Raw genomic sequence first — 22,108 nt, 5'->3', positions numbered from 1 at the left:
GGTACAATAAAAGGTAATCCATTTAATTGTTGCCATTAGTACACCCATAAGGCAAACACAATTCTGTTGTCCAGTGGCTTCGGTGTGATAACAGATCATAGTTAAAACACCATCTCATCAGAAAGAAATCAATGCATCTCAGGAATATGGAAACAGTTTGGATAAAAATAAATAAATCAATGTAATTACTGTGAACTAAACCCACAATTTCAAAGAGGATGTTGTCGGTTTGCAGGCTCACATCACAACATGCAGCAACTTAGTGACATAACAGTTTTCAAACCACGCATCCTATTGGGGAGAAGGAGCGGAGGTTGGTGGTGTTGCTCAGAACAACAGGTTGAGGTCCGCCAACAACGCATCCACATCGGCGATTGGATCCCTCCAGTAGTTGAAGGAAGAAAAGGCGCTCAGCTCCTCCTCCTGCACACATTGCAAACGAGTGACCTTTGACCCTCAAATGCAATGTTTTCGGACCCATTATAGGATGTTGGGAGACTTCAGGTGCAGTGTGGGAAATGTATTCTCAGGGTGATCCCGATATTTGGTACGACAAAATAATACGCCAATTAATGTGCATACGGGGTTACATAAACTGTATAATGTCAAATATGATGTCACAATCAATGAATTGGCCACAACTGAATTGATTATCAAATTGGTCAAAGCCACTCATTTGTTGTTGATGCCTGTAGTAGAGAAGTGAAGATTTTTTTTAATTAATATCGGTGTTTGGAGATTGTCTAAGGATAATCCACCGATGTTAAAAACTGCAGTTTTTGCACGTCAAGAGAACTGGGACGACCATGTTGCTTTTGGGGTCAGATGGAGCCACTGCTCCACCCAGTGGACAAACAGGGCAAACTCCATCCATTGCATGTTTTTGTAACGTGGGAGGAAACCGGAGTACCCGGAGAAAAGCCACGGGCAGATGTTTCTCATCCCAAATATGTAAACGTTGTCAACCAACTGCTCTTTGGCATGTCTTAATTGCACTCATTCACTCACTCACATGTTGGTCCCGTCCAATCAGCTCTTCTCGGGCTTGCTTGCGAGGCCCATCCAGCAAGCCCAACTCCTGCAGCTCGGAAAGGTCCAGAGCCGGGATGGGCTGCCTCCAGAACAGGAACGAGTCATACTGGCTGCTTGATTTCTCAATCATTGTTAACCTGGAACACAGACGACAGCTTCCAATATAAGATGGGGCCTCTCCTGCTTTGGGGAAGAGGCTGCGTGCGCCCTGATTGGTTGCTAGCCCCTGTGAATGCACATACATGTACTGTATTCGTAAAATATTGGCCTGTTGGTAGTTGATTTTTGGTTATGCAATTTAAAAAAATGATTGGTCACCAGTCAACAGCAGGACAAATGGTGAAATGACGAACCAGTTGCCAGTCTTTCAAGGCAATTAAAAAAAACATGGACAAAAATGAAATGATTATTTATTTTGCTTTACGTGCTCAGTTGTTGCTTTTTTTATTCATGTTGTCTTTCTGGATGCGCAGCATCAGGGCAACATTGAGGCGTGCGAGTTGGACACATTTGTTCGCTAGTCGAAAATTGTTCATGGCGACGCACAAGCTATCAATCAACCGATACACAAACTAATTAGCTTTATTTCCAGCGGTCACCATTCGCATCGCTTGGTAATTTTAAGGCGTTGGCCTAGATTTTAAAAGAAAGATAATTTAATTACGATCACAACTAAATGCTGAAAGCGTCGTGCTCATTTTGAATGTGTTTCTCTCTTGAAATGTCACCGAATAGAACACGATACTATTTTTCCTCTACGTATCGAAACGTGTCATTGTCGCGGATTAAAGCAATGAATGAAACCGGGACAAATGTTTCATTCATTGACAAGGATGAAATAAAATGAACATCACCTGTACGAGTGTGCAAAGGTTGTCAATTGTTCTTTGTACTTGAGCTTCTTTCCTAAAAATGAAGATGAACGGATGAAAAATGTCGACGTCGCTGACAGCAGGTTGAAAATGAGCGTCGATGTGCAGCTAAGTCAAGTTCGTTTAAATAACAAAAGACTACTTCCGGTAGAGCAACGGCAAACAAAGCCATATTTCAGGTTTATGAAACATTGAATCGGTCCAATGAGACTGCTAGTAGATTTTAGGGAATCTATCAATGTGAGCATGTTTTTACGATGACAAATTGCACTATCGTAGTCCTGCCTCCTACAATTTATATTGACATCTACTTGTATTCGTTTCCGGTAAATTTCCGGTTTGACCCATTATGGAAGGTGCGCATGCGCAGAACAGCCATCTGTCCTGTCATGAAAAGTGCAGCCTACCATCCTTGTTGTTGTGTTTATTTCTTTTTAATGGTCTTGAAATGACTTTAATGTGATGAGACGCCTTTGCATTTGTCATATGAAATGGTGACGTCACTGACGAGATTCTGGGCGGGGTTCCTGCAGCAGAGACGAGAAATAGTCGGCAGGGGGCGACGTCGAGTTGCTCCGTTGGGCGGGAACCGGGAGGCGGGACTTCCTGCTTGGGGGCCGCGCCTCAAGAAGAAAAAGAAAAAAAGTCCAAAGAAAAAAGTAAGAAATCGAGTCAGTGAGACACAGACGCGAGCTTGGACGTGCATTTACTTCTAGTTTCCCGTCCGCTTGTTGGCGAGTCAGGTGAGGCTTTTGTCTTTCTTTTTAGTTGCTCTTCCTGGAATGTGTCAAAGTTCAGATGGAGTCGTTTATGATTGACAGTTCGCCTCTCGCTGCTCTCAGATCAATTTGATTTGTCAAGCGACACATTCAGAAGGCGCTTGATTGAACGACAGGAGGAAAAAAGTTAAGCCGGAGTTGGAATCCGTTTTTTTTAATTCACTTTTTTTTTAATCTGTTGGAAGATTGAAAGAAATTCAAGTCAGGAGCAGATTAGGGTGAGGGGCGGAGTCACAGTGTACTAGATCAAATATGCTTGCACAAGGGTCACGTTGAATTGTTGCTAAATAATAATACATTTCATTTGTCGGTGCCTTTCAAAACTCTCAATGTCACTTTACAGTCGCGGGGTCAGTTAAATGGTTGTCAAATGTTCCAGGATGGAAGTCTCGCACAAAAGCCAGGAGCATGTTTGTCATCTCACAGAACGATGTGAGTGGAAATGTCGTATTTGGATTTTGCAACATTTTCATCTTGTCATTCAACCATTATTGTGACCCATTCATAACACACGTATTAAACACACGTGCCAAATAGTTTGTTTGAATCATGATCTGTTTCTCGGATCATTTAATAAGTGCATTTTAGAGCTATAACTAACAAGTATCTTAATAACAGGTGTTGTTTTTCATTGATCAGATTAAAAAAAATGTTTTTAAATCATTTATTCCAAAATCAATGTCTGGTAATATGATTTCAAAGCATCCAGAAAATGCACGTATCAATGATGATTCTCTTGCAAAGTTAATCATTGACAAAACACACAATCAGTCTGCTTTCATAGAGGAGAACAGAAAGTGGAGGATATTTACCATTGAAGATGAATCCTTGTGGGTCTCCTTCGGAAATTGAAGTCTTGGCTAGCTAGCTAGCTAGCTAGCTTTCTATCTACATGTATTTGAGTTACTTCTGGGTTGAGGGATTATTAGAGCTAGCTCGCTATCTAAGTAGCTATCTATTAGCTAGCTAGCTGGGTGGCTATCTAGCTAGGTATCTGTTGGCTATCAATTGGCTAGCGAGTTAGTTTTCTATCTATTTGAGTTACTTCCGGGTTGAGTGAACGCTGGCGCGTATGGCTGCCGCTGCTCACCCGCAGAAAAACTTATCCCGTGACTGTAAAGTGACCTTGAGAGTTTTGAAAGGCGCTTAGAAATCAAATTTATTATTATTATTTATATAGCGGTGGCAAGGTTGTACGTTGTTGACCGTTGCCGCGGCGATCCTAGCAGAGGTATTTACGTTTTGCCACTGTAACTTCTCCCTCCCTCTCGCTCGGTCGGGAACAGGAAGTGAGTGGGCTGACCTGTCTGACCTTTGACCCAAAGTATATTTTGTTCACATTTCTTCCTTCAATGACACCATAGTGTCAACCAGAGATTTAACCCTTTCAGGGACGACGCTTACTACAAGTTATCAATGATTGGTGCGGCATGGACTGCTTTGACACCAGTGACGCTTTGGTGACGCGGCTAGCTAAACATCAACTTGAGCGTTTTTTTTTTTTTTTTTTTTTTGACCTAGCAGTTGCGACATACAATTAGCTAGCTAGCAGGCGCTGCTTGTGCCTGCAAAAATGATGAAAGCGTTGCTGTTTTAGAGCGCCTCGTTGTGAGAGGTGGTTGTGGTAGAGTTGGAGCGTACAGTTGCATTATTCCACACGATTTGACTGCCCAGATGGCCATTGTGTCATCCCAGTAATAATATTCTTTGACATAACTCCACAATGACATCATCACTCTGCGGCAACGCAGAAAGCGACAAAAAAACAAGGTCATGGAGGTCATGGGTGTCATCCTCCACAGACGCCTGACGTCCACCACATGAGCCCCAAAGACGTCCCCAGACGTCCCCTGACGTGTTATTGGTCCCTGCGGCGTTTGCATTCCTGTCGGCGAGCGTGAAGCTGCTTGTTGCTCGCACATTCCTGCTTTATTTATCATACGCTCGCTCCAACCTTCACCGCAGCGTTACGGATAACACCAGCAAAGCGCTCCGTGTGGCGGAAAACGGAGGACGAAACGGTGCTTGGATGTGTGCGCGCGCGATCCTCAATTCATTGAATAGTTTTGCACTTATCAACTGCAAATGTTGGCGCTGTGTCCATCAACGCATTTTCTGATGCAGATTTTAAATAACGCGTTTTTTTTTTAACATTTGTGTTTGCCGCCACTAGCCAATCATAATTAGCTTTCACCCTTTCATGCACTAATAATGCTAACCTGATAACAGAACTTGTCCACTGTAGTAACTGCCGTCCCTGAATGGGTTAATTTTGTTAATTTTTTTTGACTTGCTCGTCACTTGAATTTTTCCTGACAAGGCATCTTATGTTTTTGCAGGTCCAGCGCGGAAACAAGCTCGGCGGTTGTTAGCCAGGCTGGACCGTTTTGCCTCCTGCGTGTTGCGGGATTAGTGGCCGTTTGCCACTTCCTGGTTTGGGGCGGGCATCGGCATGAGCGAATTCTGGCACAAGATGGCTTGCTGCGTCACGGCCAAAGCGCCGCCGGTAAGACACCAACGGCCTTCTTTATCCGACTCATTTGCTTCCCAGAAAGTGTGTGTAAGGTAAAAAGTGCGTCTGCCAAACATTTATTTCCCATAAGAAACCATTAAAATGAGAATAATCCGTTCCCAGGTCCTCATAAAACTAAAATTTTCTACGAAACAAGCCTTAAAACCACATAAAATATACCTTATTTTATGTATAATACATGTGCTATTGTATTGTAATTAAAGAAATAAACTGTACTGTATAATAAAGTGGTTTTATTGACCTTTGTGATGGTCGTTGATGTCATTACCTCTTGATGATATCCGAGTGAAGTTGCCGTGCTTTTTCGGCCATAATACCCTCACTCACAATGTCCCCTGCTAGCTGCTTTTGGTTAATTCAAAGTTTTTCAACCTCTTCTATTGCCTGAGACCGTTGCTTAGACAACACAAATACACCTTTAAGCCACACGTAGCAATGGTCGACTTAGCATACCGCTACTGGGACGCTAAGTCCTAACCTCGTTGGTGTTTTTGATGATGTTCTTCTGTCTAATTGTCTTTTGTGTCCTCTTTGGCTTAATACTGGCCTGTAATGGAGTCTTTTTTGGTCCCATAATAGCAAAACTACTCCACTCGATAACAAACCAGGTCTGCACTCAATGGCGGTGTGGAAAACTAGTCCGCCAGCCACCGTGGCGCTGTTTGACTGTGTGGTTTGGTGCACACTTTGTTTTACTACAAATACGGGGACTGATCACTTTAAAATGGTTGAATGATTTTCTGCTGTGATCAGATTTTATTCTCGCACTTTAGTTCTGCTTTGCACGTTGTCTCAGTTGTAACACTTACATTAAGGAATTAGATTAGATTCATAATAATCCATTTCATTTCCAAACGCCTTTCAAAACTCTCAAGGTCACTTTACAGTCCCAGGATCAGTTTTTCTGTGGGTGAGCAGCGGCAGCCATACGCGCCAGCCTTCACTCAACCCGGAAGTAACTCAAATAGAGAAAAAGCTAGCCAGCTAGCGAACAGATAGCCAACAGATACCGAGCTAAATAGCCAGTCAGTTAGATAGTGAATAGATAGCCAGCTAGATAGCAAATAGCTAGCCAGATATCTAATAGACAGCAAATAGCTAGCAAATTACAATAATAATAATAGTATTCCATACTTATTTGTCATGTCTTTTTTATGATGATACTAGTGCAGCGTGTTCTACCAAAGACAAATAAATGCCTTGTGCGTTGGACACGCTTGGCCCATAAACATGATTGTGATTCTCTGCCAAAATGACAATGATGATGGTTATTATTGTGAAAGGGCTCACAGGATGCGAACAGAAGCAGCGCCGCTTTTATTTTTAGACTTTTCTCTTTGTTCTATTGTGACAGTGTAACAATACTGTACACACACACACACACACACACACACACACACACACACACACACACACACACACACACACACACACACACACACACACACACACACACACACACACACACACACACTGATGAGCTCATCTCTCAGGGAAGTTGACGTACAAGTTTCCTTTGAGCGGGCCGGGGAAAGCAAATGGGGTTTTTATTTGGGGGGGGGGGGGGGGTTTAAGACTTTTCAGCACGTGTTCAAAGTGTAAATCCCCTTCCAAAGTTGCCAAGGGATGGAAAGCAAGAGCATCCCAGCTTGACTGACTTTGTTTTGGGGGGCTGAGGCTTATGGGTGAATTCCGGCGTGCACCCTGGAGTCATTACCGGGTACTTGCGCATTCTTCAAATTTAACTCGGGGCTCCTTGACACAGACGTGTTGCTAATTAGATTAGATTAGATTAGATGAGATGAACCTTTATTCATCTCACAATGGAGAAATGTATCTTTCACCGCAGCCCAAACAAAATACAGGAGCTGCTGTAAAGGCAGCCGCTCACGCGGGGCCATCTTGAAGTCAAAACAAACAGAGAAAAGGACACAGACAGTCAGTCATTCAATCTTCAGTACTTTCTGCACCCTCTTTGTTGCATGAAGCAGTTCTAGATGAAAGAGGAAAGGATCCAAGCCTCCTTTTCACCAGTGGATCATAGACGTCACGGTGGAATGTGCACGTCTGCTACAAGCTAAGTTTTGAAACACGAAGCTGTAGCATCCATTGACAAAAAAGAGATTGCCTCAGAGATCCTGTACCACGTAAATCCGCTTCAATTCCAAGCCACGACAAATTCCAAATACGCTCAATATAATGTCACTTGAGGAGGCGTTTGGGAACGGCCGATGGGTTTGTTGTGACGATTTTGGGATGGATGTGTTTGTAGAAGAGGAGGCGGCGTAGGATTGACCGTAGCATGATCGGCGAACCCACAAACTTCGTCCACCTGACCCATATCGGGTCGGGGGAGATGGCCGACGGACGCCAGCCCGTAAGGACCCACGACCTACACGATCGCTCGGCAAATTATGGTCTCACGTGTGTGTTTGTGTGTGTATATTGTGTTGTGCGCAGTCGGGGTCGGTTCAAGAACAGATGAGGTCAAAAGGTCAAAACATGAACGGCAGAAACAGCCTTTTGTAGCAGGTAAACTTCTTCTTTGCTTTCAATCCTGCTTGGTTTGACTTTTCTTCTTTTGGTTCTTTTACTTCAGTGTCTGAAATAACGTCTGCCCGGACGCCCGGGGCGTGCAACTATTACGCCGGGCGGGCGTACAACTTACAGAACGTCTCCGCCCAGGGTGGCCGACAACTTTTTCAAGAGTCAAACGTTTCAAATGTTTGCTTTATTCCGATTTCAAAATCTTCGGTTCGGTTTGGAAATTTGGGAATTTTGATTCGTTTGGTAATTTGTATATTAATATTTGTATGTATATTTTGCAACAATTGTTGTTGTTTTTTGCGAATAGTCGTCTTATTGTTGTGAAAAATGGGGCAGGCAACTTTATTGCTGGGTAGGCAACTTTTCAGAGTTGTCTGGTGTCCGGTTATTTTTTGTCATGAGTTTCAGACAGACTCTGAAAAGTTGCCTGCCCAGCAATAAAGTTGCCTGCCCCGTTTTTCACAACTTGAAACACAATAAGACGACTAATCGCAAAAAAAAAAAAAATATCAGACACTGCTTTACTTGATTGTTTCTCCAACTTGTTTTTCTTTTCCCCCCTTTGGATTCCTGTTCTTTTCCCAAGGTGACCCTCTTTGTTTTTTTTTTTTATGGCCGACGCCTTCTGTCTCTTTTGTCAGGTGGTGACTATCCTCTGGGCGTCGACACGCCCACATTCCGTCCGGCCGCCCTTTTGGACGGGCGAGGGGGCATCGTCCTTATCGTCAAAGATGGCGACCGAACGTGTGCGGTCAGCGGACCAACTCGGAAAGGGATGAACTTGAGCTCAAACGCGTATGTATCATCACTGGACTCCAAAGTCTCCTTCGTCCAATTTTGTGGTTTTGAACATTTCCCAGCATTCCCTGCTCAATCGGCAGTCGCATTTCAAGTTCCCAGGATGCTTTGCGCTCATAGGTCAATCCCAACTTGGGTGACGACGACATTGAAGTCCGATGCACTGGAGGACTTCCTCTTTCAAAGACTGACTGGTCACGTGACCGCCTCCTTCACTTCTCATTGGACGATTTTTGATGTGCTTTTAGGTCACATTATCGCCACTTAAGACGCAAATGCTCCTGTGAGCTTTTTTTTTTTGTATCTATTGACAATTTATCCTTTGAAAAAGACACGAGTGCGTCACCACGTTTGCATTTCAAATGAACTTTGACCTCCAGGGAAGCTCAGGGTCACCTTTGGATCATGTCGACATCTCCCACGTGATGTTTTGCGTACGCAAGGCCGCACCTACTTGCTAAGCTAAGCTAAGCTAAACTGCGCCTGCCGGTTATGTAAGTGATGAATAAAGACCACGCTTCCTTTCTTCCAGCGGCTTTTAACTTTTGTCAATTGTGCACATACGTGTATTTCTACACATCTGCGCATGTTTGAGTCTCTAACTGCATATTTTTGTCTGATTATGTCTGTGCGCGCGCACTTTTTATGAGTAACAGCTGTGTGTGCCGCGCGTGTGTCTGAGGATGACGTAAGACAACATGATCAAACTTGAAAAATGCTTCAAGGTCATATTAGGGGACGACTTCCAGAGGGAAACGTAACATCTGAATCCACCAGTGTGTGTGTGTGTGTGTGTGTGTGTGTGTGTGTGTGTGTGTGTCGTCATGGAGACAGGCGTAGGAAATAGTCTGTGGAAATGGGGCTTGCTTACATACAGTACATGATGACATCATGAAAATATGTTTTAGCGGTTGGACTTGTTTGAAGCCTTTCCTGCTCTCTGAAAGCAAAAAGCGATCACATGATAAACCGTCCACTGTTGTAACCCCTCCCCCTCCCTCAAGAGAGGATTAAAAATTAAAAGATTGTCCTCAAGGTTAGCAAAAGCAGACGATTGTGGGGTTTCTGATTAGCATTTAGCATGTTGTCCCTGTTGCATGTCTTTTTTCCCACAATTGTAAAATAGGTTAGCTTAGCATTTGAGCTTTCCTTTAGAAAAGTAGTCTGTTATTGTCTGGGTGGGCTTTTTAAGTAGCGCCGCCACGAGGAACAAGTGGAAGTCAACAAGCAGGTCAAAGGTCACCGTGTTATTGTCCACCGTAGTGACAGGTACGCTGAGCACTGATTGCGCTGTTTAAAGCACAGGCGTCAAAGTCAAGGCCCGGGGGCCAAAGCTGGCCCGTCACATCATTTTATTCGGTCCGCGAAGGCCAATCAAGCATGTTAAGCGCTGTGATGCTTGCCAAAGTCCAAACCAAAATTGTACTTTGTCTTATGTAAACCACAATAACAGCCATTAGTTTTTATTTCAAATTTGAAAGCTAATTAATCATTCATTAGTTGTGTGCTCTAGATGTAATATGTGGATGGGATGAAACATTCTCATGGCTTCCCCAAATTCCTAACGGCCCCCAAGAGGAAACAAAAAAATGGCAAAAAAATCATGAGTTTGACACCCTTGCTTTAAACGTTCAATGCAGTGATTATTTTGTGGACCACAAGAGGGCACCAATGTACCACAAACTGTCAAAGGACCTAGCGCGCGATAAGCTAACAAGAAAAACAAGTTTGGCGCGACTCGTGCTTTTTAAAATTCTAGAAAGATCATCAGCAGGCTCTTTTCGAGGCTCCAACGTGAAGCGCATAAAGTGTAGCCAATATGAAGAAGTTTAGCGTGCTGTTGAGTCGCACCAGAAGTGACGTCATGTGCAGAAGAAAAAAAAAAAAAAAAAACGGCCTTCGAGGTTCCACCCTGTGAATTTGGACACAGTCGTGGTGGTGTTCTGCGTTCCTGTTTATGGGCTTTCCTCAGCAGACCTCCTCACTTCCTTCCTGCCTGACTTCACACACACACACACATTGAGGTTTTCCTGTGCCCTGAATGGCGGCAGTGTTTCCTGTCCCGTCATAAACACGAAGAAGGTGTTCGCAGACGACTCCATTCACTTCCACAATGAACAACTTGAAACACCCGATTGAAAAATGAAGAAAGCATTCTTTCTTTGCACTTAGTCCCCCCCCCCAAAAAAAAGACAATAAAAATTCACACAACAACATGATACAGCTGGCTGCCATTCTGAAAACGCTGGCTTGCAATATCCTTAAAATCGGTGACTCATAATGCTGTGGTACAAATATAAAACTATTCAGGGTATTGCAATCTGGTCAAATATATATATATATATATATATATATATATATATATATATATATATATATATATATATATATATATATATATATATATACACACGTGTATACATACATACATATATATAGATGATTGTATTTTATTTATTAGAGTACCTATGCTTGTCTGTAAAGTGTCCTTGAGAGCATTGAAAGGCGCTTAAAATGTAATGTAATTATTATGATGATTATATATGAAGGACTTTGCTGACCAGACCCGTCCAGCCAGCGTCGACGTGTTCACCTGGAGAGATTATTGTCGTACCTGCGAGGACGGAAAAAGATGATGGGCATCATTGACTTGTTCCTCTTCTCGGTCGTCCTGCCACACTTTGGCCAGCGATTCACTCACACGGTGACACATTCGGGGATCTGCATGTGCTCAGTGGGCAGCACAGACGAAAGCTCCCGAAGGCTACTGATGAACTGGAGCTTTCTGCTGAATTTGGAACTGGATGAATGAGAAGAAGAAGAAGAAAGAAAGTCACGGCTGATAAACGCAAAGAAGGATCGAGACATACGCAGAAGCTTGTCGCCGACGTCTGCAGGTGCGATCATGGCGTACGAGCTTACCTGATAAAGGGTTTGATGATGGTGATGAGTGTTTTGATGGCCCAAGTGGGATGAACCACAAACATGCCTTTCAGATTCTTCCTCAGTCTACACACATACAGACATAAGGTAAGCTAGCCTCCATTAGCAATTTTCTGACATTAGCAAGCTTGATCGGAATCACTCATCAATTACTCTCTGCATTTAGTCTTTAGATGAGTGAAAATAAGTTTTGTGACACTATTTGGTGGCCGCGAATGACGTCATTGCTTATTTCACATTTAATGAGCAAACAAAATGGTCGACTCGCGACTGAGGCTGGTTTGTGACGCGTTAAACGGCACTTTACTACCCCCTGGTGGACAACCCGAGGTCATGCAGGGAAGTGAGTGTATGTGTTGGAATTGGGTTTTACATTGTGTATTTTTGTCTTTTCATATACTTGTATTGGTTGTTGGGGTTTTTTTTGCATTTGGTTCTACTTTGTGTATTTTTCATTTTTGTCTTTGCATATACATTAGTGTGAGTTGTTTTTTTTTGGGTCTTTCTGTGTGTGCATGCTGACCTCCATGCGATGGTGTGGTAACATTCCTTCAGCCAACTGATCCCTGGCAGGTTGTCCTTATGACCGCCGGCGCAAAGAAAAACAATCACGTAGTTTTCACGGACCATTAGATCCAATGTGCCCACCAAGTATCTGAAATACACACACACACACACAATGAGTAAAAAGTGTGTGTATCCAAGTAAAATGATAATACACACCAAAAAATCATTTTGGGTGAATTTGTGAGGCCCTTTCGGAAACTTTAACAGTTGCATATTTAGACCCTTTAGAATGAAAAAACTTGTGAGGACTGGCCAAAAGGTCCTCACTTGTCAAAAATGTCCTCACTACGTATGGTATAAAATGTTAGTGGTCCTCACAAGACGCACACACACACACACACAGATGTGAACGAAGTAAAATGGTGTGCGGCTGCGACTTACCTGAAGAGGTTGTCCATCACATAGTGATAATTTTCCAGCGAGTTGACAGGCAGGTAACAAGAAGAAAAGACAATGATGTCATTCATGCCGTCGCCATAGTAACCTGAAGAGACAGGTGAGATGATCAGTTTTGGGATATCATGGCAGTGCGCGCACGTGCTGGCGGGCGTACCCGCGTGTGATAAAACTCTGAGGAAAGGTTCCAGCACGCTCATGTTGACGCGTCGGCCGTGCGGCGCGGGTCCGCCGGAGAATGAGCGCCATCTAGTGCCGTGGATGTCCACCACATCGTCACGCTCCAGTGGTGCCGATCCCGAAGGCTCCGCCTCCACGCCTGACTCGCAGCTGGACGCCGGGCCGCGCCCGCCTGACTCATCTGCGCTCAACACATCATCAGCATATTTCATAAATTCTATCTATAAAAATATATCTATTATATGTATTATCATAATCATAGAAGTTTTTTTAATCTATTTTATTAAAACAATTTTCTCTGGAAAATAATAAATTTCACTTAGAGATTCTGTGCAATATTTTGTCAATATTCTGAAGATAAATAAATATATATATATATATATATATATATATATATATATATATATATATACAGTAAAGTCTCGTTATATCGATATGGGATATATCGATAGTCCCGGTTATATCGATATTTTTTCGGACTCCCTTGAATATCGATATAACGAGACTTTACTGTGTATATATATATATATATATATATATATATATATATATATATATATATATATATATATCTACACCTTCACCTACACATATATACATATAAATACATATATACACACATATGGATGGATATATAGATAATGTTTTAAAAATTATAGCAAGTACCCAACACGCTGGATGATATTTTTAGTCAACATATATACACTATATACATATATAGAATATATACATATACACACACAGATAGACAGATAATGTTTTAGTAATTATAGCAAGTTGTCGTTGGTTGTCCTTTGGGTGAGTCAACATAGAAAAATGAATTTGCAAAATAACGTTGGAAGCTAAAAATGGCTAAAAGGAAAGTAGTAACGTAGCTCTTTGTTGTTGCAAAGCAGCAGCAAAATGCACGCATCCTCTTACCGTCCAGGTCCAGGTCATCGATGGGGAAGCGAAGGGACTCGCTGTCCGAGGGCGTCTCCATAGCGTCCAGGTCCAAATCCGGACCGCCGTCGTCGTCATCGTCTTCGCCGAGAGACGACGGTGACAGGAACGCTGAGTGGAAGTCACCTGACTCGCTGCGACCTGGACGACGTCGAGACAATATGCACACTTGCCAACGCTAATTTCCATTCACCTGTATTAGCATTAGCATTAAGATAGTAAAGGTTTTTGTGAAATGAAATCACACCTTGATTTAACATTATGGTGAGTATCTTACCAAATTGATTTGTCTTTTCTAACGATCCCTTTTAACAACAACCTTAAGAAATTACTGCATCCCATAATAGAGGAATTATTTTTAAAACATCACAATCATCGTAATAACACCAGTAAAATCTGATGTAGCCATTTAGCAACCCTGTAAGGAGAAGCAGATGATATCAGAATATCTACGCTTATTTTTTTTCCGATCAATGGTGTTTGGCATTATATGTTAGCATTAAGCTAAGTTGACTTGAAAAGTTTGACATTTAAATAGTGTCTAATGGTTTTGTATGATTGTGTAAGATGATTTTTTGTTTTTTATGTTGGTTGTTTTGTTTGTGTCATTCTGACCTAGAGAGACGCTGAGGACCGGTGCCACCAGAACCTTCCTGGTGATCTTCTTTGCGCCTTCCCCACCACACTGCGACAACGCCAGAGTGACCGGACGCTCTGTTGACAGGAAGTGATGTCATGTACCTTTCACGAAAGTCAACTCTTGACGGCTGCGGGTCTTTTTTTGGCAGTATGAGATGAATCCTTTTAGCTCTGGAGTCAACTACAATAACAATAATAATAACAATCTCCCATTTATATTTTAAAACAATGTATCGCCTGCTCCCTCGTCAGTCCGTGATGGTTCTCTGAGAGCTGTGATTCAATCATTTTTATTGACGCTATTAATTCATCGAGCAAAGGAATTTTGCATTGCTCATTAGCGTTAGGCTACTTGAAGGCTCCGTTCATAGAAATACATTGACCAGCGGTTGACTTTACCTGCCGATACACTTGAAGAACCCTCTGATGGAGGCGACCATCGTATCAATCGTGACGACAGAGGAAAAGTCGATGAGCGACAGGTTGTTTCTTCAACACACTGCTCTTCCTCACCTGAATGGTTGTGCTCATTTTCAAGCTCTTCATCGCACACAAAAAAAAAAAACAAGAAAAAAAAACACACACACAATGAGGTCAGCAGGTCAAAAACACCTATTTGTGCGTTCTCACCTGCCACGTCAGTGTTTGCTGTTGCCATGGTGATTCTACATTCTTGGGATTCTGACAAATGTTACACAGGCAGATCATTTTGATGGCGAGACAATTGTTGCTTTTTTTGTCAAGTACATACAATGCATGCGTCATGGGTTCGTGTACCTAATGAAGTGACGAGGGAGGAAGAGGAGAATGTCACATGACCGGCAGTTTCACTCGGCCTCAAAGTTGTCGTCATACCTGACATGTTGTCTCACGGGAACCTGAAGACACACACACACACGTAAACACAAACTCAGACACACACAAACATTGGTAACCTCCGTACTCACTCAGACGTGTCGAGTCTTTGAGAAGGTTAAATGCAAAAGAAAAAAATGCCAAGAACACGATGTAATAACAATAAGAGAGAGGCCAACAAACACACACAAAGAAAGCCACGTTTACACAAAGTCACACTAAAACATGCACGGCAACGCACGCACTAACAGAGACAAATAATATTAACGAAAGAGCTGCTTTTTAGTCGACAGTCATACGGGGAAATTATGGACTCACCTGGTGACATTGTCGCTGCGTGGACTCTGACACCTCACCTGTGTGGGAGGAGCCATTTACCTTGTGTGTGTGTGTGTGTGTCTCTATCCTGACGCACTCAAAAAACGTTGAACGAGCGCAAACACGTCTGAAGAGCAGGAAGTAGAAGAAAGGGGAAGTTGGGCCAAGACAGGAAGTCACGACAACAGTGGCTCAAGTTTCTAGTACCTCGTCCAATCGGAGATCTCTGTCGGTTCTTTTGTTGCGTGATGGATGACATAACCGCCTAGCCCAGTAGAAAATAATCACATTATTATTATTATTATTATTAGTAGTAGTAGTAGTAGTCGTATTAGTAGTAGTATTAGTAGTAGTATTAGTATTAGTAGTAGTAGTAGTAGTAGTAGCATTAGTAGTAGCATTACTATAAGTATTACTAGTAGTATTAGTAGTAGTAGTATTAAGATTTCATATTTGTTTTTTTTTTGTTCTTTTGACTTCAAGACGGCGCCGCGAGAGTGGCTGCCTTTCCAGCAGCTCATGTATTTTGTTTTTCTACTTTCATTCCTTTTATCGCTTTGCTGCTGTGAAATGTAAATTTCTCCACTGCGAGACTAATAAAGGCAAATCCAATCCAATCGTAATAATAATAATAATAATAATAATGTGTGACCGTTTACACGCACACCATCCCCTACGTTGTCAACAAAGATTTCAAGTTGCTTTCACGTTATAAACAAAAAAAAGGCTTATTATTTTTTTCTGCCACGAGTCGCTAACCAATCAAAGTAGCATCTTTCCAACCGGAAACACAAAGCTGATTGACATTTATTTCCGCAAATAAGCGAACGAATTAGTCTGGTGAGGGCTCTGACGTCACGACCCATGTTTTTGATCCTCTTGACGGCAATGGGCGTGGCTTAGAAGGTAAACAGGCGGCGTGACGCGAGAGTTAGCATGCGCCGCTAAGCTAGCTGTGCTGACGAGTCGAAATCGGATTCTTGTTCAACATTGCGTCAGTTTCGGGTCGTTTAAGAGCCTGTGAGTACAATATTCACAGTCATACACATAAATGGATCGCCGACAATAATAATCATCGACTGTGGTTCGCATATATCGTGTATGAATATCTTAAACAACAACAGGACTCACTAACTCTTTGTAAAAAGTGGGCGGGACCTTTTTAGATGTGCGTGCATAATGGCGAAATACAGTACAGGGACAGGTTTCGCAAGTTTTTCTGAAATTATTGTACTTTAAACCTTATATTTAAGAGCACTCGCTTACAATCATAAATATACTTTTTGGTGAGCGGGGTAAGTGCCGTTTTTGATGAACGGTTGGACGTGCTGCATTAATGTAACTAAATATTTGGATCAATTCTACATTTTATGACGTAGTTCCCGTGTTTGTAGCCATGTTGGACGAAGTAGTGGTTCCGCTTTGAACTACGTACACAACAAGAACCTAAATTGTCATTCGAACTAAATGTACTACAAACGAATTGAACAACCCGATTCGTTTTATATTACGGAAAGGATGCGACCGTAGCATTTAAGTGTAGCTCGTTAGAAGCCATTTTCAAACGTCATTTATAAACCGCTTTGGATGTCACAAAATGCAACTCCCAACTGGTTTGCATAATCTCTTGTTTGCATCCTTATATAGCAAAAGAAAAAGCGATGACTGACACTTTGATGGTTTTTTTTATCCTGAGGTACAGGGAGTGTGTGCAAATCCCGCCCCCTCTGCTTCGCGTTAACGTGGGTTGTCACATAAGTAGGCTTTTTTTCCATCTACATGGTCATTTGTAGCCATGTAAGTATCTCAATTGTGCACAGAAAATTAAGGAATTAAATGGAGTTGGCCTTATCAGGATTTTTTTTACACTGGAATCAAATGTCTTCATAGGGATGATTTTAAAGCTACGCAAAGTCTTTTTCTATGAATGTTATGTTCCAAATAAATAGTCATCCATGTTGTGTGTGTGTGTGTGTGTGTGTGTGTGTGTGTGTGTGTGTGTGTGTGTGTGTGTGTGTGTGTGTGTGTGTGTGTGTGTGTGTGGGCTTACTTGACTGCATTTTCCTCTTCAGACCATGTCGGCTCCGGGAGTGATGATTGACAGAGACTGGTGAAGACACCATGTGCCGAGTTCAGCCTTTAGACTGAGCCCTCCATCTCCATCTTCATCTTCATCATCACCGCCACGACACCAACATGTCGGCTTCAAATCAGCCATCGTGCGAGGACGCGTCGTGCACGCCCAAGGAGTGCCACGAGGCTACGGAGCAGTTGAAAGCTGAAAGTGAGCAGAATGAAAGGCCTTCAGATGATCCGAATGGGGCGGAGGCAACACTGTCAGAAAACGGACCGACGCTCCTTGACGCTGGAGAAGACCTTCCAGGGCTCGCGGTCACGGGTGAGCTTCAGTTCTTTCCACGCTTGCACTTTGCCAGGTTGTCAAATCACGTCGCTTCATGTTTTGAGTCACAGAAGTATCTTTCCGTCCAGCCACATTTTGTGACACGTGAGCCAGTTTTGCGTTTGTCATCATTTGTCCAAATTCTGAATCCCGTTGGTTTCCGTCACGTTTTGCGCGCCGCGACCGCAGGTTCCGGGACGGACGCCACGGAGAGTTTGTCGTCCGTGGCGACGGCTGGCGGCTCAGATGAGTTGAGAGAGTCCGCATCCTTCTCCATTCCCAGTCTGGATATCTCTGAGGGGATAGCGGCGACAGCGGCGGCGGGTAGCGCGCAGGAGCCAGATGACCTTTTATCATCGGTGGAGGGAACCTCGCCGGCCAAAGAGGCACCGAGTCTGAAGGATGACCAGGTGGCAGGTGAAGATCAACTCGCCTGCGACGTGCCAGGGCAGCCACATTGCGAGAAGATAATGTGTCTCCTCTCCAAAGGAAGCGGCGCTCCAGCAGGCGCATCGTCGGCGGCGTATTATCTGGTCAAGTGGATCACCTGGAAAGAAAAGAAGACGCCCATCATCACTCAAAGTGAGAACGGACCTTGCCCCCTGCTGGCCATCATGAACATACTCTTCCTTCGCTGGAAGGTAATCATTCATCATTGAAATGTATGATTAATATGATTAAAACAATGCATATACGTGTCTAGGCAAAGCTCCCGGCTCAGACCGAAGTTGTCACCGCAGAGGACCTGATGGCTCACCTGGGTGAGCTTCTTGGCTATCATGCTATCATGCTAACATCATCCTCACCTCCATGACACCAACTATATCCGCGTGCAGGCGAGTGTGTGCTGTCAGTTACACCCAGACAAAAGACAGACGGCATGGAGCTCAATTTTCAACAGGTACGCACGCACACTCGCACAACCCAAAGCTTCACTTGCAAGCGTGGCGAAAACCTGAGTCGAGCGTGATTAAACAAATGTTTTAAAAACATGACTACGTTTAAAAAGTGTGAGCAAAACATGACTAAATGCAGTGATACCTCGGCTTACAAACTTAATTGGTTCCCAGAAAGTGTGTCTTCAAAACATTAATTTCCCACAGGAAACCATTAAAAAAGAGAATAATCCATTTACAGGCCCCAATTCTCTAGGCCTTAAAACTACACAAAATAGACCTGATTTTATGTATAATAAATGTGCTACGGTATTGTAATCAAAGAAATAAACTGTACGGTATAATAAAGTCGTTTTAGTTGCCTTTGTGACATAGTTGCCTCTTGATGATATCCGAGTGAAGTTGCCGTGCTTTCTTGGCGATAATACCCTCATTCACACTGTCCCCTGCTAGCTGCAGAAAGTTATATAAGCCTTCAACAAACATTCTATACGAAATACCGCACCGAAGCAACGAATGACCGTTCGCAACGTAGCTCGTCGGTAAGTTGGGGAGCGTTTGTATCTGTCTGTCTGAATGATTTCAGAATATGAGCGACGCCATGGCGGTGCTCCCCAAACTGTCGACGGGCCTGGACGTGAACGTCCGCTTCTCGGCCGTCACCGACTTTGAGTACACGCCCGAGTGCATCGTCTTTGACCTGCTGGATATTCCGCTCTACCACGGTTGGCTGGTTGACCCCCAGGTGACCCCAACGACCTTTTTGAAGTCATCTTGACGGGATGCGCCATTGACGACTCAGTCAAATGCGCGTACACAGAGTCCCGAGATGGTGTCTGCTGTGGGCAAGCTAAGTTACAACCAGTTGGTGGAGAAGATCATCGATTACAAACACTCCGCCGACAGCACGCAAGTCGCCGAAGGTAACGGCTACATGTTAGCTTTCATCAAAATTGGGAGAATCAGGGCGACATTTCAAAATACTCATAAAAAATGGTATATTTGTAGGTTAACTCATTCACTGCCTTGCTCTAGAATCAAAACAATGGCTACAAATTCGGAGAAGATGCTTTCTTGTTTTCTTGTTGATGCAACACACAACGATTCACTGTCGCAGAAAATTGGCGCCCAAGCTCCGTTATGTGATTTTCTGGGAATTCTAATTTCAAATAGTAGTCTATCAACACACAACGATGTCACATTATTTAGACTATCAAAAAACCAAAAAAGTACCCAAAATGCATTGTGTGTCGCTTTCTCAGCCAGGGGCGTTCCTTCCGTGACGTCACGTAAGGAATTGTCACCAACTCAAAAACAAGACTTGCTGAATATTCAACGTGAAATCTAGCTATATGCGGTGAAATCTTTGTCAAATACGCTCAGTCAAAGTCATTTGAAGTGATTTTACAAATTATGGACACACCTTGTCCGCCGGAGATGTCGGTTGTCCTTTAAGATTGAAACAATTTGGGAAAATGTGGCCATTTTACAGACACAAACAGTTAGTTTGCACTTACTTGAGCTTTTGGTGCGCCTTATATAGCGGAAAATATAGTACGTACGTTGTTTTGTAAAACATGGAAGTCACGTGGTGCAGGTCTGGTCGCCGAGCATTTTCTGGAGACGACGGCCACTCAGCTGTCTTATCACGGCCTGTGCGAGCTCAACGCCGCTGCCAAAGAAGGAGAAATGTGCGTCTTCTTCAGGAACAACCACTTCAATACCATGATCAAACACAAGGTGGCGACACACACACACAGTCATTGTTTGTCAGCCATGTTTTAGTCACGTGTTCTTTCGAATCGTCTTCAATGTCTTTGTTTTCAGGGTCACTTGTACCTGCTGGTGACTGATCAGGGCTTCCTGCGCGAGGAAGGCCTGGTGTGGGAGTCTCTGCACAACGTGGAAGGAGATGGCAACTTTTGCGACTCCGACTTCCGCCTGTGTCATCCTCCCCCGAGGGATTCGGCCTCGGTGACGCCCCCCGGTGGCCCCCCGCCGCCCTCCGACCAACAGCAGCAGCGCCAGATCGACCAGGTAGCTGTCAAGTTCAACTGTTTTGTTTTTGAAATTATTCACTGCAAGATGATGTGTTAAAAAAATGTGTCCACTCCAGTGCCAGGGTTTTTGTCATTTTCACTCAAATTGAGTTTTATAGTTAATTCATTTAAAACGGCATTTTCTGTGTAGCTCTATCCCTTGTTTCTATTTATAATTGTATTTTATTTATTGTATTATATTTGTGATTGTATATTATTTATTATAGTAGCTATGCTTGTCTGTGACTGTAAAGTGTCCTTGAGAGCTTTGAAAGGCACTTAAAATGAAATGCTCATTTTCTGGCACTGAATTAGTTCATTTTGTTGTATTTCATCAAGTCGTGTTACAGACTCGTTTTAGGGCAGGGCTCTCAAACTCCGGTCCTCGAGGGCCGTAGTCCTACGTGTTTTCCAAGTCTCCCTGTTGCAACGCACCTGAGGCTGTGTTGCAACAGGGAGACTTGGAAAACACGTAGGACTACAGCCCTCGAGGACCGGAGTTTGAGACCCTGTTTTAGGGGCTATAAAAGTGTGTGTGTGTGTGTGTGTGTGTGTGTGTGTGTGTGTGTGTGTGTGTGTGTGTGTGTGTGTGTGTGTGTGTGTGTGTGTGTGTGTGTGAGGATTATCTGGTGGCGGTGTCCCTGCAGCAGGAGAGCGGCGGGGCAGCGTCAGGACCCATCAGCGATCTCGAGCTGGCCCGGCAGCTACAACAGGAAGAGTACCAACAACAACAACAACAACAACAAGGCGCACCACAACAGGCGGCCTCGCAGGTAACCATGGCAACAACACTCTGGTCTCGTTTAAGTCGTGTAATTTCGTTGTCATGTTCAAAATGTCTCCCCGCCTTATTTTCTGTTCCGCTTAGATTTATTATGTCGAGTGAAGTACTTGTTCTTTATTGTGATATGTTTGTAGGTCAGAGGTCAGGGGCCAGAGGCAGGAGGGGCCAGAAGAAAAGAAAAAGACGCAGACTGCGTCCTGCTTTAAGTGGTTTCCTGGTGTAGCGCGCGCACAAAATGCCAAACCTCAGTGCTTTGTGACTGTTTTTGCTTTTTTTGTCAAAAGGTTAGCCGTCATAACAAGCCCCTCCCACTTGTTTGTGGGGTTTCAACAAAAATGGCGCTTGCTTTGCTTACCAGGTGCACTCGCTTTGTTGATTACTCAACTTTATTTTGGAGTCGTCCAGATTTGCGACTTTGTTGTTGTTTGATTATTTCCAGAGTCTTTGAGAGTCCAAAGTCAGGATGTTTTCACTTGATTTGTTGACTTCTAGCCATACAGAAAGAAGGATCAGATACGTACCTTCAAATAAATACATTCAATCGGCACGGATATGCTCCTTGTTTTCGTCTTTATACATCAGTCAGA

General features: G+C 43.4%; 4 protein-coding genes and 1 long non-coding RNA gene across 14 annotated transcripts; 2 read left to right on the top strand and 3 right to left on the bottom strand.

Moving 5' to 3' along the window:
* Positions 1-18: 18 nt before the first annotated feature.
* Positions 19-1,162, bottom strand: mllt11 (MLLT11 transcription factor 7 cofactor). Its single transcript, XM_089023065.1, has 2 exons — positions 1,013-1,162; positions 19-423 (listed from the first exon to the last, which is right to left on the bottom strand). The coding sequence occupies exons 1-2, from the start codon at positions 1,160-1,162 to the stop codon at positions 328-330; spliced, it is 246 nt and encodes an 81-aa protein (XP_088879191.1). The 3' UTR covers positions 19-327.
* A 1,151-nt stretch (positions 1,163-2,313) lies between these two features.
* Positions 2,314-17,598, bottom strand: LOC148883275 (BCL2/adenovirus E1B 19 kDa protein-interacting protein 2-like). 9 transcript variants are annotated; one of them, XR_016118589.1, is made up of 15 exons: positions 17,452-17,598; positions 15,609-15,666; positions 15,402-15,528; positions 15,006-15,106; positions 14,859-14,909; positions 14,628-14,768; positions 14,205-14,303; positions 13,569-13,730; positions 12,625-12,828; positions 12,453-12,555; positions 12,028-12,159; positions 11,484-11,570; positions 11,176-11,361; positions 2,615-2,783; positions 2,314-2,527 (listed from the first exon to the last, which is right to left on the bottom strand). XR_016118589.1 is itself a non-coding variant. In XM_089023055.1 (15 exons), exons 5-15 carry the CDS (start codon positions 15,088-15,090, stop codon positions 11,151-11,153), a joined length of 1,188 nt encoding a protein of 395 aa, XP_088879181.1. In that variant the 5' UTR covers positions 15,091-15,106; positions 15,176-15,190; positions 15,402-15,528; positions 15,609-15,666; positions 17,452-17,598; the 3' UTR covers positions 10,184-11,150. The 9 variants fall into 9 exon arrangements, 5 of the variants coding, with proteins under 5 accessions (XP_088879181.1, XP_088879184.1, XP_088879180.1 ...); XR_016118587.1 differs by having other exon boundaries at positions 2,615-2,681; XM_089023055.1 differs by lacking the exons at positions 2,314-2,527; positions 2,615-2,783 and adding exons at positions 10,184-11,175; positions 15,176-15,190 and having other exon boundaries at positions 11,263-11,361.
* Positions 2,501-9,092, top strand: cdc42se1 (CDC42 small effector 1). 2 transcript variants are annotated; one of them, XM_089023066.1, is made up of 5 exons: positions 2,501-2,647; positions 5,023-5,189; positions 7,489-7,593; positions 7,677-7,748; positions 8,405-9,092. In XM_089023066.1, exons 2-4 carry the CDS (start codon positions 5,136-5,138, stop codon positions 7,743-7,745), a joined length of 228 nt encoding a protein of 75 aa, XP_088879192.1. In that variant the 5' UTR covers positions 2,501-2,647; positions 5,023-5,135; the 3' UTR covers positions 7,746-7,748; positions 8,405-9,092. The 2 variants fall into 2 exon arrangements, with proteins under 2 accessions (XP_088879192.1, XP_088879193.1); XM_089023067.1 differs by lacking the exon at positions 2,501-2,647 and adding an exon at positions 2,788-2,901.
* mindy1 (MINDY lysine 48 deubiquitinase 1) lies at positions 17,598-22,070 on the top strand. The gene is made up of 11 exons (XM_089023051.1): positions 17,598-17,799; positions 17,992-18,219; positions 18,292-18,443; positions 18,506-18,563; positions 18,639-18,703; positions 19,285-19,443; positions 19,519-19,621; positions 20,296-20,438; positions 20,526-20,735; positions 21,358-21,510; positions 21,656-22,070. Exons 1-11 carry the CDS (start codon positions 17,598-17,600, stop codon positions 21,725-21,727), a joined length of 1,545 nt encoding a protein of 514 aa, XP_088879177.1. The 3' UTR covers positions 21,728-22,070.
* On the bottom strand, positions 18,210-20,679 carry LOC148883274 (uncharacterized). The gene is made up of 3 exons (XR_016118591.1): positions 20,538-20,679; positions 20,261-20,370; positions 18,210-18,349 (listed from the first exon to the last, which is right to left on the bottom strand). It is a non-coding gene; the product is annotated as an uncharacterized LOC148883274 (long non-coding RNA).
* Positions 22,071-22,108: the final 38 nt, after the last annotated feature.

Source organism: Hippocampus bargibanti, linkage group LG20 (assembly GCF_051943395.1).
Source record: "Hippocampus bargibanti isolate YZ-2025 linkage group LG20, ASM5194339v1, whole genome shotgun sequence".
Lineage (NCBI taxonomy): Eukaryota > Metazoa > Chordata > Actinopteri > Syngnathiformes > Syngnathidae > Hippocampus > Hippocampus bargibanti.
Note: the sequence above shows the minus strand (reverse complement) of the source record. Positions and strands in the feature narration are given on the sequence as shown.

Bases quoted from the DNA above. Each gene is read 5' to 3' on its own strand.
- mllt11 (XM_089023065.1), bottom strand. From the start codon at position 1,162: ATGATTGAGAAATCAAGCAGCCAGTATGACTCGTTCCTGTTCTGGAGG. The intron at 424-1,012 runs GTGAGTGAGTGA...CAATGTGTGCAG, and splicing joins TGATTGGACGGGACCAACAT to GAGGAGGAGCTGAGCGCCTT.
- LOC148883275 (XM_089023055.1), bottom strand. From the start codon at position 15,090: ATGTCAGGTATGACGACAACTTTGAGGCCGAGTGAAACTGCCGGTCAT. The intron at 12,829-13,568 runs GTAAGAGGATGC...TGTTGAGCGCAG, and splicing joins CGATGACCTGGACCTGGACG to ATGAGTCAGGCGGGCGCGGC. The intron at 11,362-11,483 runs GTAAGCTCGTAC...TCATTCATCCAG, and splicing joins ATCATCAAACCCTTTATCAG to TTCCAAATTCAGCAGAAAGC.
- mindy1 (XM_089023051.1), top strand. From the start codon at position 17,598: ATGTCGGCTTCAAATCAGCCATCGTGCGAGGACGCGTCGTGCACGCCC. The intron at 18,564-18,638 runs GTGAGCTTCTTG...ATCCGCGTGCAG, and splicing joins GGACCTGATGGCTCACCTGG to GCGAGTGTGTGCTGTCAGTT. The intron at 20,736-21,357 runs GTAGCTGTCAAG...TGTGTGTGTGAG, and splicing joins AGCAGCGCCAGATCGACCAG to GATTATCTGGTGGCGGTGTC.
- cdc42se1 (XM_089023066.1), top strand. From the start codon at position 5,136: ATGAGCGAATTCTGGCACAAGATGGCTTGCTGCGTCACGGCCAAAGCG. The intron at 5,190-7,488 runs GTAAGACACCAA...ATGTGTTTGTAG, and splicing joins TCACGGCCAAAGCGCCGCCG to AAGAGGAGGCGGCGTAGGAT. The intron at 7,594-7,676 runs GTAAGGACCCAC...TGTTGTGCGCAG, and splicing joins TGGCCGACGGACGCCAGCCC to TCGGGGTCGGTTCAAGAACA.